The 16,208-nt window shown below is 43.8% G+C and overlaps 1 protein-coding gene across 1 annotated transcript in view; it reads left to right on the plus strand.

Annotated features, from left to right (window-relative positions):
* The window catches only part of Prkcq (protein kinase C theta), a 131,413-nt gene that overhangs the window by 81,259 nt on the left and 33,946 nt on the right, over positions 1 to 16,208 (plus strand). The window contains exons 10-12 of the mRNA XM_021155209.2: positions 216 to 333; positions 2,229 to 2,389; positions 6,320 to 6,493. Coding sequence (XP_021010868.1) covers positions 216 to 333; positions 2,229 to 2,389; positions 6,320 to 6,493 — 453 coding nt within the window. The remainder of the gene's footprint in view (positions 1 to 215; positions 334 to 2,228; positions 2,390 to 6,319; positions 6,494 to 16,208) is intronic.

Genomic DNA, 16,208 nt, shown 5'->3' on the forward strand with positions numbered 1-16,208 from the left:
GAAAGAAAGAAAGAAAGAAAGAAAGAAAGAAAGAAAGAAAGAAAGAAAGAAAGAAAGAAAGAAAGAAAGAAAGAAAGAAAGAAAGAAAAGTGTTGACTGTCCTGCATATTCAAAATTCACTGCCTTCTGTCCTTAGGGACAACACAGTATTTCTGTGGGTGGGAAATGGCGCCAACTACTGGTGATTGGGTTGTCTGACCCTTTTTATGATCTAGGCTCGCTCCTTACGAGATTCAGAACACATCTTCCGAGAAGGCCCGGTTGAAATTGGTCTCCCATGCTCCACCAAAAATGAAACCAGGCCACCATGCGCACCAACACCTGGGAAAAGAGGTAGCTATCACTGCAGTTGACCATCAATGTCGGTCACTTGTCACGATCCACCTGTTCTCTGGCTTTAAGTTCTTCATTTACCCAGTCTGATGAGTTTCTTTTTCTCTATTTAAAGAGTACAAATCCAGTCACCAACCTCAAGGCCCCTATTTTTTTTTAATCGAAAATAGATCCATTTCATATACAATATATCCTGACTAAAGTTTCCCCTCCTACTCTTCTTTTAAGAGTAAAACTAAAATATGCCTAACTAGAATTTTTTGTGAGGGCGTTGCTCCTGGCAGAGTTCTAGAATGTCATTTCCTGGCCATGTTGGGTGGTTTTACAGATGTTAGTCTACTGTAAAGCAAGAAAAGGAGAAACGTCATCGGGGCATCGTCACTGTTGCTCGGAGACTCTCCTGTGAGGTTTCGAGACAGGAAGGAAGAAGAGTCAGGCCCTAACCCTTAAACTTTGTCATGTGTAGAGATTCGTTCTGCCTTCTGCTTGAAGGGCGTTCAAGGGAAAATGCAGCTACATGATTCTGGGAACTGAATCATTTCAACAAACATTATGAGATATGTTCTTTGGACTTAAAGAATACTAAGGTCTTCGGAGATGGTTCAGTTGGTAAGTGCTTGTTTTGCAAGCACAAGGACCTGAGTTCAATCCCCAAACCATTATTAAAATAAAATAAAATGAAAAATAAAAAAGCCGTTCATGGCGGTATGTGTCTGTAATCCTGGTGGCATGCGGGGCAGAGACAAGTGGATCCCTGGGTCCAACTGCCATCCAGCCTTGCCTAATTGGCATGTTCCATGCTAGAGAAGGACCCTGCTTCAAAACCAAGGTAGATACTGCTTGAAGAATGACAGTTAGGGCTGACCTCTGGCTTCCATATGCATGCACACACCCACACATACATGTATGTACACCCACACATATGTGCACGCCCTCACATATACATATCCATACACACAAAAAAGCAATACTAATAATGATAGTAGTACATACATAGTAAGGATTCCTAAAAACGCTTTTTATCCTTCTTCTGGCATAATACAAGGACTAAATTGACATACATTTCAAAAGAGAGATTCAAAGTCTATCTCAGAAGGATTCCCAAGCAGTAAGGAACATCGTCCTCGAGGATGATCAGTGCACACAGTATCTTGCCTTGAAGACCACAAAACATGGTGTGGTTCAGATCTTTAACAACCTGCTTGATTGCGTGTCCTCAGAGCTTACATTGTACTTAATGGAAATTGATGTCAGTGTGTCTGGGAGTTACAAACAGTGGTGATATCCATTCCCCAGATCTGCGAAGATTCCTATTTCCTCAGAATCTGATGTTATTAAAAGTTCTCTCTCTTTGCTTCTCCCTCTCCCTGCCTCCCTCTCCCTTTCTTTCTCCCTTTCTCTTCCTCTCTCTCACACACAAATATGTAGTCTTTGATTGAGATGAGTCCTGTCTGTCAGTCTGTCTTTCTTTCTTTCTATTTGTTTTGGTTTGGGTTTGAGTTTAGGACTTTTTCAGGTTTAGGGATGGTGTTGTTTGTTTTTTTCAAGACAGGGTTCCCTGGCTGTCCTGGAACTTGCTCTGTAGACTGACCTCAAACTCAGAGATCAGCCTACCTCTGCCTCCTCAGTTCTGGGATTCAAGGCATGCGCCACCACTGCCACACTAACCATGACCTTGGGTCCAGTATTTCTTCAATTAGACCATTGCCTAGGCTATTAGCTAGCCAGAGACCCAGCCCAAATGCCAGGTTTACAGACAGATGCAGAAGGATTCTGAAACTGAATTAGATGGAACTTCAGAATGAAAGATGGAAGAAAGAAGTGGGTGGTGCCCTAAGTGCCTATAGTGACCTTACTTACCCATTCATGTTTAATACCTGATCTGCTGTTTTCAGAACCCCAGGGCATTTCCTGGGAGTCCCCTTTGGATGGGTCGAATAAATCGGCCGGTCCTCCTGAACCCGAAGTGAGCATGCGCAGGACTTCACTGCAGCTGAAACTGAAGATCGATGACTTCATCCTGCACAAGATGTTGGGAAAAGGAAGTTTTGGCAAGGTATGCTACCACGTTCCTGAAGGTGTGCAAACAGGGCCAGAGAGCACCCCCCACCGTGTCGTGAGATGACAGAGCATCCAACATTAAATCGGGAGCTAAGTAACTCTGCAGTAATAGCAGTCTCTGTTCCCTATGAATCTTTGGCCCCAAATCCATTGCTTTAAGTTACATACTCACGAACTAATGCGTTTGATGCCTGAGCACCAAGGAGTCAGAGAAGTGCCCATTTCCTGTGCCTACTCTTCCTTCTAGTTTTTCATTGTTTCTTCCCCACACCTCAAAGTTGTTTTACATTTCATGTGCCTAGGGAGTGACCTCAGCTAACTGTAATTACCTATTTAGAAGCTCACTTCCAAATATATTCACTCTCTCGGGAGTACTAGAGGCCAAGGTTTTTATCTTGCCATGCAAAGAAAGGGAGGAAGAAGACACAAGCTGAGACACTGACTATAGATTGAAGGCTGAAGGGATGGCTCAGACATTAAGAGCACCGGCTGCTCCTCCAGAGGACTGGAGTTCATTCTCAGCATCCACATGGCAGCTCACACCTGTCTGTCACTCCAGTTCCAGAGGATCTGGCACCCTCACACAGACATGCATGTGGGCAAAACATCAATGAACAAAACAAACAAACAAACAAATAAACAAACAAAGACTGTAGTTTGAGGACGTCTTAAAAAAGTACCTTGGAATGAGGCCCCCTTTCCCTACCTCTCTTGCTACTCACTGGACAAGGGTGGAGGAGATAATGTGTCCCTGTCAGCCACAGAGAGCAAGTACAGAATGTGAAGGAGAAAAAGAAGTCAAGAGAGAAAGGAGAGGAGTGAAAAGAAAGAAATTATCCTCAGGACTGGGTAGCATAGTTGGTGAAGTACTTGAGTTACAAACTGAAGGACCGGAGTTCAGTTCCGAGAGCCCACATAGAAAGGTCAGATTTGGTGGCATTTGCTTGTAATCCAAGCACTGGAATCACAGAGACCAGAAGTGTCCTTGGGCTTGCTGGCCAGCCAGCCAAATTAGTTCTAAGGGACTGAGAGACGTCATTTCAAAAAGTCAGAAAGAGACGGACAGCTCCTGAGAACCAGCGTGAAAGGCTGACCTCTAGACTTCAAACTCAGATTCTACAGTGTGCGCATGTGCACACACACACACACACACACTCATGCTCACAAAGAAATTTCAATCATCAGTGGCAACCTGGAAGAAAACTACCGAGTTAATGATTATAAAGGGGGTTATTATAGAATGCAGACCTTTTGGTATGTTAGACATTAAGGATATGTAATTTATTACTAGGGTTCCTGGCTATTTTTGTAGTGTTAGTTGGAACGCCTAGGAATATTTTAACCAAGGGTCACTATTCCATGACTGAGGGAGTCCAAAGTCAGCTTACAGTAAGCACCTGCTGGTCAGACTTTGCCCGCAGCATCTACCCAGTTTATGTAACAATAAACAAACTCAAGTGTGCCCGAGCTTCCATTGTGGCTGAATAATACTGTGTTTGCATCTGAACACTAAGGCAGTTTCTTTTCATAAATTCTCGGCCCTGCCAATGGTAGCTGGGATTTGTGAATTCTTTTCACTTCCACCATAATACAAACCACAACAGTTCATTTGCTGTTAATCAGAGTGGACTGGCAATTTGACAGCCAGTCTTTATTATGATTTAGCTGCAATTAATGTGCAATTATAACCTGATAGGAAAAATTGAAAGGACATTATATAGCCGGCAATTGCCTTCCTGGCTCTTACTTTACAGCTGGCTTTAAGATGGTTTACTAAAAGAAACAATTACCAACAGCGTGCTTTTGTTAATGAAATGTTTATCCTCTTTTGTTCCCATGTGAATTTCTATACTCGAACAGGTTAATAAGAGTAAGTTAAACATATATACATGCCTTGGAAAGTAGCCCTGGGGACATTCTGGGCTCTGGGTACCTCCTCGCTCTGTGCCAAGTGCACAGTACCGTTTTGCACTGAGACACCGGGCCCTGCACCCTGAGAAGGCAAAAACCAAGCTGACCTCTTTCTCTTTCTCAGAATACCAAGAATTCCCAAGAACTTACATTTCATCATTCTTTTGGCTTTCTGTGGAAAACATGGCTTTTAACCAAATGGTAGTCTGCTACTTTTTTTTTCCAATCTGCTTTTATGCCAAGGCTAACAAATTACACATTTCCTGGAGATGTCTAAGTTCCATCCAAGTCCCAGTCACTCCACCAAGTCAGCTATCGGTGGCAAGTGTTTATCTCTTAGAAACAAAACAAAGAAATAGGGTTTCGTGAAGCCCAGGCTGACTTCAATCTCACTCCACAGTGGAAAAATGTCCTTGAACTCCTGATCTTTCTGCTTCCAGCTCCCCCAAAATCACCTCAAGTGTACCCACGCTTCAGTATTGAGTACTGAGTATCTAATACGCAAGTATTAGAACACAGTATTATTCAGCCACAATACAAGATTGCAGACCATGCCTGTTTTGTGCAGTGCTAAGGATCTAAGCCAGGGCTTTCTGCATGCTCAAGCACATGCTACCAACTGAACTACACTCCCATACAATCATTGTAAACCCAGACCCTTGCATATATTTAGTTTGGCACCATTGACTTTAACATTTCCTAAAAGTCAATGAAAGAAACAAATGCTAAGAGTTTTTGTAACTCTCAGGGCTCAGGAGATGGCTGGGTAAGAGTGCTTGTTACTCTTACAAGGGAATAGAGTCAGTTCTTAGCACCCACTTCTGACAGCTCACTGCTGCCTGTAACTCCAGCCTCAGAGGATCTAACGCCCTCTTCTGGCCTCCTAGGAAGCGTACACCCACAGTGACACACTTCCTCCCACAAGGCCACACCTACTCCCACAAGGCCACACCTCCTGGTAGTGTCAAGCCCTAGGCCAAGCATATTCAAACCACCGCACAGCAGACATGACCCCACTACTAACACACACACCTTGTAAATCTCAGGAAGCTGAAGCCCAGAGATGCCAATGGCTTTGCTCAGATGACTATAGTTTTATAAACCCCATGTTCTTCCACCTGCCAAGAGTCCTCTCCTGCCACCTTTGAAAATCTAAAGTTGTTTAAACTCTCCCTTCTGGTCTCTGTTAACACATGAGAGAGAAGATGAAGTGGGAAAGTTAACTCTGGGGCCAGATCTTCCCCTGAGTAATTCCATGAATTTGAGCAAGTTTATACTTTAAACTCAGAGATAATATTATTAAGATTGTTATCATTATCATAGATACCTATCCTGTAGTGTTCAGAACTGAGAGCTGTTCTGAGATCTATCATGCAGCCCAGGATAGTTTTAAATTTATCAGGTAGCAACAGATGACCTTAAATTTCTGATTTCTCATCCCTTCTTCCACCTCCTAAGTGCTAGGATTAAAGGCGTGCCCACCGTCCTTGGCATCCTTGGTCTATGAAGTGCTGAAGATTAAACCCAGGGCTTCCTGCATGCTGGACATGCACCCTACCTACCTACATACCTACCTACTGAGCTATACCGCAGCTCTGAGATTTTTTTGTTATTAAGAGTAATCTTCCGGAGCCGGGCAGTGGTGGCGCCCGCCTTTAATCCCAGCACTTGGGAGGCAGAGGCAGGCAGATTTCTGAGTTCGAGGCCAGCCTGGTCTACAAAGTGAGTTCCAGGACAGTCAGGAATACACAGAGAAACCCTGTCTCGAAAAACCAGAAAAAAAAAAAAAAGAGTAATCTTCCAAATACATAGCAGTTTTGTGAGAGCCTTGGGAAAAGAGGATGATCTGAAATGCTTAGTAGCATCTTAAACAGTTAGATGCTATCCAGGATAGAAACCAGCGGAGGTTTCCCATTCTCTCCCATCGCCAATCTCTCCTAGCCCGTCTCTGTCTCTTCTTTAATGAGTGGAAACCATATCCTAAAACCGAGTTGCCGTCTCCCTTTCCTTTTAGGTCTTCCTGGCGGAGTTCAAGAGAACCAATCAGTTTTTCGCAATAAAAGCCTTAAAGAAAGATGTGGTGTTGATGGATGACGACGTCGAGTGTACAATGGTGGAAAAGAGGGTTCTGTCCTTGGCATGGGAGCATCCATTTCTAACACACATGTTCTGCACATTCCAGACCAAGGTATGCGTTTGTTACTCTCTAAGGTTCCTCTTTGGGTTACTTTCCTCTGACAGTTAAAGAGTTAAAAGGTAGAGAAAGTCCGTAGCCCAACGGGTAGCAGCAGAGAAACACAGGACCCTGCAGCTGAAGAAAGGCTTTTTTCCAGGGGTGATAAAACACAGGTGTGTGGCAGACAAGCAGCGAAAATTACCCTAAAGCTGAGATGGGACTCGAGAGCCCAGTCTCTTCTCAAGACCTGGAGTGTTTTAAGTCTAATGGATCTTCCTCTCCTAACTTAGGATTGGCCAGTGTGTTGTGTAAACATGCCCTGATCCAGCCTTGAACTTGTCCATAGTCAGTCCATCAGCAGGTGTCCTACAGGCAGGAGGGAAAGCCCGTGGAGCCTTTGTTTTAAGCTTCCAGCCTTTGGTCTCAGGAAGAGGAAGAAGCAGCCAGCCATCTTGGTTGTTTGCTACAAAGGAGTCTAACTCCGAGACCCACACTTTCTGCTCAGACACACTTTCTCTTCCTTTGCTTTACCCAAGGGCTACCCCTCTAGTGACATGCACATGCAGAGGGGTGGGATATTGTCCCCACATTTTTCTTACCTCTTAGTCACCTGCCCTCCATGGTTCCATCTCAAAAACTTCCATCTCTTTTAAGCAGCAAGGAAACATGACTTGTGGTAGGATAGACCCTTAAGTTTATGTCTGTTTGTATGACATCTTTTATTTTGGTATAAGAAGCAGGTTCCTATACAGTATTCCACTCTTTAGTCTGCAGTATTTAAAGAGACAGAAAAAAGAGGAAACAGATAAAAATGCATTGTCTTAGGGTTTTCCTGCTGTTAACAGACACCATGACCAAGACAACTCTTATAAAGAACAATATTTAATTGGGGCTGGCTTACAGGTTCAGAAGTTCAGTCCATTGTCGTCAAGGCAAGAGCATGGCAGCATCCAGGCAGACACAGTGCAGGAGGAGCTGAGAGTTCTACATCTTCATCTGAAGGCTGTTAGTGGAAGACTGACTTCCAGGCAACTAGGTTGACAGTCTTAAGCTGATACCCACAGTGACACACCTACTCCAACAAGGCCACACCTTCTAATAGTGCCATTCCCTGGGCCTAGCATATACAAACCACCACATGCATGTTCTCTGTTGTGGTCCTTTTAAAGGCTATCAGAAAAGGTGGGTGTTAATGTAAGGTTCATGGGTAGGAGAAGGGAAAGAAGAGATATGTAAGTCAGTGTAGACACTGAACACGGCCCCTCCCTCATGCTGAGTTTCTCTGAAGCTGTTCCTACTCTCAAGGAACTCTGTCCCTAGCCACCTTTTCTCCCATGAACAAAAGCTCAATCATTTTTTTCTGACTCATATCATTGTGGAGAATTTGGAAGATTATCCAAAATGTCTAATCTTACCCCTGCATACACTCACAATCAATGCTCTGAAGTCTCTCTAGCTTTTCCCGCACTCTCATGAGTTCCTTCAAATAAATAACAATTTAATTGTAAATCTCTGCTAGTCTATAATTTTCATTTTTAACATTTTGTTAAAAATGTGGATATTCCTCAACATGGCCAGATTATGGAGAAGACTCACTGAACATATCCTATTTCTGAAGCACTGTGGAGCCTACTGGGACATAAAATACAGTTCTAGACCCCAAAGCATGTCATACTTTATAAGACAATACAGATACTGTTACCAGGAAAGTTGGGCCTTCTCTTTTGGGCCCTAGGTATCATTAATAAAAGAACTTTAAAATTACTCAGAAAACATCACAAGGAAAAACAGCAAGGAAGGCCAGCTATAAATCTTGGCAGTTGCCTATAGAAGACAGAAAGAAGAAAAAGGAGGGGGAGGAGGAAGAGGAAGAGGAGGAAGAGAAGGAGAGAGGAAGCCATGTGGGAATAAGAGAAAGTTTATTCTAGAACCAAATTTGAGTAACCATGGCAGAGGAAACAAGGAACTACATTACACCAGGTTGATGTTCCCAATCTAGAAACAAATTCACAAAGGTTTATAGTGGCAAGCCAAAGTCATAAGTCAAGAGATATTTTAAAAATACATTGGTGGAAACATCAGAGAGGTGGTTACAGTAAGACAGGATGATCTCTCCTATGGGCCTTAGAGGCATTTGACAGCAATCTCAGTCCTTCCGTTGGTGGAGAATAGGGTTTTGTGAAGTTAATACACTCCAAAGACTTATATCTATTTGTCAGGATATTAGGTCTGATACAGAGGTGATGGAGCAATGGTTCTTAGGGGGCTAAAGACAGCCCCAAAGACATTTTAATTAGGCTATCAAATCAGCACCATTCTAACCCTCCGTAGTCACTGAAGTTGAGTTGTTTTTGTTTGTTAGTGATTTGGAAGTGAAGGTCATCATCGAGCAGATGCATGGCAGAAGGGGCATAAGGCCTCTGGGAACGGGGAGAGTTCCCCAGAGAAAGCCACTTAGCTTTTGACCAATGTTTGAGAGAATACAAAAAGGAAAAGGAAAAACTATGTGTTTCTGGATTAGGACTCAGAAAGGAGAGAAGGCTCAGCACTGACACAGCTAGAAGTTCTACAGGCATAGGAAGGGGCTTCTGACAGGATAGTGTCTTAGTCAGGGTTTCTATTTCTGCACAAAACATCATGGCCAAGAAGAAAGTTGGGGAGGAAAGGGTTTATTCAGCTTACACTTCCACATTGTTCTTCACCAAGGAAGTCAGGACTGGAACTCAAGCAGATCAGGAAGCAGGAGCTGATGCAGAGGCCATGGAGGAATGTTATTCACCGGCTTGCTTCCCCGGGCTTGCTCAACTTGCTTTCTTATAGAGCCCAAGACTACCAGCCCAGGGATGGCACCACCCACAATGGACTCTCCCCGCTTGATCACTAATTGAGAAAAATGCCTTATAGTTGGATCACCTGGAGGCATTTCCTCAAGGGAGGCTCCTTTCTCTGTTATAACTCCAGTTTGTGTCAAATTGACACACAAAACCAGCCAGTACAGATTGGGAGATAATTAGCCCTCCCCAATTCCTAACACGGTTTCTTGATGAATCAGATTTCTGTGGTGGTGGAGTTCCTGGCCAGGTAGTTGACAACAGGCCCAGCCCGATTTATTCTCAAAAAAAGTAAACAATATCACCCACTGTTTTGGGTAGTTTAGGTCAGGTCTCCACCCAAGGCCCGAGGTAGAACCTAGATTCATTCCACTCCTTTAATCGAGAAGAAGTAGTTTTGCCTTGATGAACCCTGTAAAAGCCCAAACACCTGCACCTTTTCATAAAGACATCTACATTCTTTATAGAACGGAGATGCTTAGCTTTGGAGCATTACCAAGGAAGCATGAGGTGTGGTCCAAAGTCAAGTACGGGGGTTGTCTATCCTCAAACTCTCAAAGTCTGATAATGCCTATCTAGTTGCCTATTAACAGCTGTAAGTTTGTAATACTAACTCAGAATACAGATCTGAAGTGGCAGATCAGGAAGAAACTGCACGTTAGAATTTGAAACGCAGAAAGAACAGAAAGTTGTGCATGGAAGCTTTGTGGGGGACGGAAAGCTTGAAGGGTAATGTTAAAGGACCCAAGGCAGTGGCTCTCAGCCTTCCTAGTGCTTTGACCCTGTGATACAGTTCCTATGGTGTGGTGATCCCCAACAATTGATACTGTTATGAATCTTAGTGTAAATAACTGATATGTAAGTTAGGTGAGATGCAACCCCATTGAAATGGTTATTTGTCCCTCAAAGGGGTTGTGACCCACAGGTTGAGAACCTCCGGTCTAAGAGCAGGGAAGTTTGATTGATGCAGCGCGAAGCAGGGTGAAATTCCTGATAATGAACGTTGGGAACTTACTACTAGAGACTGCCGCTTGTCTGGGTGATGTGGGTATGTGAGATCAAAGTGACAGACTTCTCTCTCTCTCTCTCTTTCTCTCTCTCTCTTTCTCTTTCTCTCTCTGTGAATCCCAGATTACTACTCTAGGGATGTTGTCAAAGCAGAAAAATGTTTTTGGGGTGTGTGTGTGTGTGTGTGCGCGCGTGTGCGTGTGTAACATATGCACATGTGTATAGTTTATGCATGTACATGTGTATATGTGTGCAGGTGTGCACATGGTCAGACACTCATGTGGAGACCGGAGGAGGACTTTGATGTTCTCTGTCATTCTCTGCCCTGTTTCCTTAGAACAGGGTCTCTCACTGAGTTTGGAGCTAGGCAAACCCCAGCAATCCTCCTGTCTTTGCCTATGACCACCTCACTAGTACTGGCCTGGTTTTCTACAAAGGTGCTAGAGATTTGAACTCAGGTCCTTGTGCCTGTACAACAAGCATTCATAGTGACTAAGTGGTTTTCTGGGCCCCTTGATTTTATTTTTATCTTTAAGAATGTATTTGTATTAAATGAATAAAATCAAAACTGAGACCTCCCGTTCTGAAAGGACGGTGGCATACAAACTTAGAGTGATTTGCACCATGCACATACTTGTAGCCAACTGCTAATTACCCTCCAAACAGCATGCTAGGGATACTTGAGCCTTCAAGATTAATTTAGCATCTTCTAGATGCATACAGATCACGTGTATCAAGTACCCTACAGGGATGCATATAGATTTCCATGTACGATGGTTTGCCTCTCTCGTGCTGTCTGTCAGAGCCACAAGACAGTATTTCTGAGACTGCCTGCAGTTTTAATACTTTAGAAAGACTAAAGGGAAATGAGTCCACCCACAGCTTCCTTGTCACACAAAGAAATGCATGACGAGAAAAAAAGTGGCCAGGAATATACACGGCACACAAAAATGTGGCTGATTCAGTTGGACTTTAGAAAACTGAATCCTTTTAGAAAAGAAAACAAAAACCTGTCCTTACAGTAACTGCCCAGGCCCTGACCATTTGCGATGTCCTGGTTTGTTATTCAGATCCTGCCCCATCAAATACAGCACCTGAGTAGGTGCGCCATGGCAACGGGAGAAGCAGCAGAATGCAGGCATCACCCTCTGCAACCATGGCAGGAAGGGCCTTTCTTCAGACCCAGGCACCAGGCTTGCCCCGACAGCACCTATCTCCTGACCCGTCTCCCATGCCCAGGTTCCTTGGGTTTAACATACCATTAATGCAGGCAAGGTAGTGCACCCTGCAGTCTCAGCACTCTCGGGAGGCTGAAGCAGAAGCATCACCAAGTTCAAATCCATCCTGAGCTATAACATGAGTACAAGATCAGCCTGGGCCACTCTGTGAGGCCCTGTCACAGTTAGAAAAAGCCGATAGTGTGGCTTAGTTAGTGGCTGAAGCTTGCCTGGCTTGCTCTAAGTCTAGTGGCCTATGTACTCCAGCAAAACTAGACATAAGATGAATTCACTGTCGCTGTCCTAAAGAGTTGGATTGTTTCCCCCAGAAAGTTGATTTGGTTGCCGCCTACCTCCAAAGAGTGCTGCTACTGAACACGAGAACAGATGACAGGTGTCCAGGTTGTTCCACTATTATTTATTAAGGGGCATGTGGATCAAATCATTAAAGACTTTTAACATTGGCCCAGGGAGGTAGCTTACGACATTACAAGCTCACCACACAAACCTGTGTTCTAGCCCCAGGATCCATTAAAAGGGCAAGTGCAGAATGTGTACTTAACATCTCAGTACTGGGGAGGTGGAGACAAGGGGTCCCTGGGACATCCTGGCCAGCCATCTTAAACAAATAAACAAGGTACAGACCCCTGAGGGCCTGCCTCAGAAAACGAGGTGGAGGGTGGGGGTGGGGGCAGCAGTGTCCTGAGGAACCACACCCAAGGATGACCACTGACGTCCACAACCATACACCTGTGTTCTCTCTCTCTGTCTCTGTCTCTTTCTCTGTCTGTGTGTGTGTGTGTGTGATGTGCACATGGACAGACATACAATTTTTAATATTCACAAATGAGAATTTGGTGGGTAAAAATATGATAAGAAAGCAAGCGTAGGCCTCTGTGAAAAGGACAAGAGTTGTGTGTTTGGATGCAGAAGTTTAGCCTCAGTTCTGCCTTTCATTGGCAGGGCTCTGAAGTTCCCTTGCCTCCTAGTTCAGGATAATTAGGAAACGGTTCCAGGCGATCTGTCACCCTCCTCTGGCCTCTGCTGGGAATGGCGTGTGCACATTCATGTGCGTTCGTATTCTCTCTCTCTCTCTCTCTCTCTCTCTCTCTCTCTCTCTCTCTCTCTCTCTCACACACACACACACACACACACACACACACACACATGCATGCATGCACAGCACACAGGCATGCAGGAAGGCAAAACACCACTACACATACATTTTATTTCTATAAATTAATCTTTTAGAAAAAAAGATGAGAAAATATATAAGAAAAATCATCTTCCAGAACAACTGTCATAAATCAAAAGAACCCACTCACAAACGAATTAAGAATAAATGGAAAACGTTACACACACAACCCACAAGTGAATTAAAAACAACTGGAATAAATTAAACGTGAACTTTGAAACTCCATCTTCTCACAGATTTCCTTTAAAAACCCTTGTTAAATTAAGTCCCGAATGCTTCTCAGAGAACCCGGATCTGTGCGGTCTGAACTTTTCCTCAAAAGAAACAAGACTGGAAAACTGTCAGGGGCTGACTTACCAGGCTTTGCCTGTCTTGGCTTTTAAAAAATTTAGTTAGTAATAAAGAAAGTAGAAAAGATCTACCTAATTTGGAAAAATAATATTCTGCTGCCTTGATTTTAATTTTTAGCAAGTCTTGTTTAAATGCCATTTCATGAAGGCATTTAAATGCCAGAGTGAGCAAGTCTGGAGAGATGGCTCAGTGGTTAAGAGCACTGGCTGCTTTTACAGAGGACACAGGTTCAAATGACAGCATTTGATGACCTACCTGGTGGCTAACCACTGTCTGTAACTCCAGTTCCAAGCAATCTGACGCCCCCTTCTGGCCTCCACAGGCATTGTGCACACACACACACACACACACACACACACACACACACAAGTGTTAACAAACAGACCTCAAAGGCTATTTTAATCCTACAAGCACAGCTCTGAGACCTTCCCAGGACGGCCACTATGAGTGTCAGAGTTCTCTATGATGTATGCCATCCCCCCTCACCCCCACCACCATAAAATGCTAATCTTCAAAACCATACACTCATGTCTGGTCTGAGCTATGTCAACACTCACCATAGTTTCCTGGAAAATTCTCTTTCCTAAGAAACAATAATAATAAAAAACAAAGGTACGAGGGGAAAAAATTGAGTTTCGCTTTCTATTTTAGAACACACAGCACTGCGCTTCTGGTTACAGCTTCAAGGCAGGAGACACCATCCTTTGAAAAGTCTCTAAGATGGCTTGGTGGCTTTGGTTCACCTCCTTGCCTCCAAATACACAAGAAAGAAAAGGAGCTCTTTGTAGAGATGTCTGAAACATTGTGGGGGGGGAGTACCATAGCAACAGCAAGATCATTACTTGAAGTAAGATGAAAAGCCTTTTTCCCCAAAAAATTTGTCATTCTGTCCACAATTTAAAAGCAAGATCTGACATCACAGAGTGGTGAGTCTCAAGCTAGTTACTCAGGAGCTGCCTCATCTGAAGCCGTTGCAAACACTTCAGTCTATGCATCCTCTGGCTGAGTCAGGAGCTCTGGCCATCATCACAGCTCTATAGCAAAGAAAGGAATAATAAAAAGTCACATGGAGATGGCATCCTTGTCCCTGTGCTAGGCCAGAAGGAACACTGGTCGATCCTGACCGATGGCCCTCTCTTTAAGTGCCAAGATAGATTACTGCAGAAATGGTTACTCACTTGAATGTTGATCAGGCAGCGCCCACCACCTCTGTCTCTGATGTCAGTGAAACTGTGATTCAGCAGGAAGATTCGCAGTCGCTTTATCAAGTTTGGTAGTTTTAAAGTCAATTCGTGGTAAACTTAAGCGCTTGGAGAGTTTGGGTGAAATGTTTTGCCCAGTGTCACAGAGGATAATGGGGAAAATTAATGACAGATATGCAGGGATTCCTTGGCATGTAAAAACCAAACAACAGAAACCAGGGCACTAGACATGCCGTGCCATAGCTTCCTTCATCTGCTTTCGCACCGCACCTGACTGGAACTCTGGCTTATTTCTTCACACCAGTGCATACAACCATAATAAAAGTGGATTTGTAGGTTCTCCGGGCCAGCCAAGGCTAAGAATTCTCTGAGGGCTTGTATAGTTTGGTTTGGTTTTATTTTGGTTTCTTATTCAGATAGGGTCTCAGTAGCCCTGACTCTGGCCTCAGTCTTGAGATTGGCCAAGAAACCCCTGGTCCTCCTGCTCTACCTCCCAAGTGCTTAGATTCCCAAATGGCTGGTTTGTATGATACTGGCAATGGAATCCAGGGTTTTGTGCACACTATACAAGTACTTCACCAACTGAGCTACCCACCAGCCTGTTTCATTTGCTCTTAGACGTGTATAGTAGCTGGCCTGCTCTCTGAGTGGAATTCCTAGCTCTGTCCACTGGCTGTCCTAGGCTGCATCCCAATGGATAGATGTCTTCCATTCTTCAGTGCCCATCGTCTTAGTTGATGATCTTGAAAGTAGAACATTATCACATTATGTTTAATCTGTGATACTCCGAGAAGACTAAGATCTACTTCTATCTCATTTTAGTCAGAACTTCAGTCTTGATTTCATTTCTTTTTCAGATATTGAAAATCTCATATGTAAATTTTATTACATCATTCTTTGAAATTTTCCTGCATCTTGATTGCAGGCATCCATCCCTCCCACCTCTGTATCTCCCCAGGACTCCCCAATCCATCTCCCTCCCAACCTTATGTCCCCTTCTATAATTTTTAATTATTAAAAGAGTAAATAAAATTTTATAAAAAGACAAAAACAAAGAAATTATTATGTGAGCTTCCTAGCCCCTGAAGGAAAATGACACCTAGAGGAAAGTATCTACAATTACTTGCTTTTTGTTTCCACCTTGTTTTCCTAGCGAAAGAGTTGGTGTTCCTGACATCATGTATGTGACACGTGTCAAGTTTCCCATGCGTTTTCAAAGTTACTTGCTCCCGTTTTGGTAAATTGGCCAGCTCATTTCTTGGATGCTGTGAAACTCTCAGTTATCCCGAGCACTTGGCAACAGTTCCTCTGACTGTTGCTTGCATTCTCTCTTTACTTGGAAAATGTGAGCATTGCAGCAAGAACACACTCCACAAGCCAGTGTGCATCTAACAGTGTTTGTGTCTATGCTTACAATCATCTTTTGGCTGAAGCTAGAAAGTTCACAGAAAGCTTTATGCCTTGTCTAAGAATCAGCTAGCATTTGAAATACTCATATTTTCCCACAATCCGAGGCCCTTTTTTAAGATATTTTCTTCATTTACATTTCAAATGCTATCCCGAAAGTCCCCTTATACCCTCCCCCTGCCCCGCCCTGCTCCCCAACCCACCCACTCACACTTCCTGGCCCTGGCATTCCCCTGTACTGGTGCATATGATCTTCACAAGATCAAGGGCCTCTCCTCCCATTGATGGCTGACTAGGCCATCCTCTGCTACATATGCAGCTAGAAACATAGTTCTGGGGGGTACTGGTTAGTTCATATTGTTGTTCCTCCTATAGGGTTGCTGACCCCTTTAGTTCCTTGGGTATTTTCTCTAGCTCCTTCTTTATGGGCCCTGTGTTCCATCCAATAGATGACTGTGAGCATCCAGTTCTGTATTTCCCAGGCACTGGCATAGCCTCACAAGAGATAGCTATATC

This window comes from Mus caroli, chromosome 2, assembly GCF_900094665.2.
Source record: "Mus caroli chromosome 2, CAROLI_EIJ_v1.1, whole genome shotgun sequence".
In the NCBI taxonomy this organism is placed as follows: domain Eukaryota; kingdom Metazoa; phylum Chordata; class Mammalia; order Rodentia; family Muridae; genus Mus; species Mus caroli.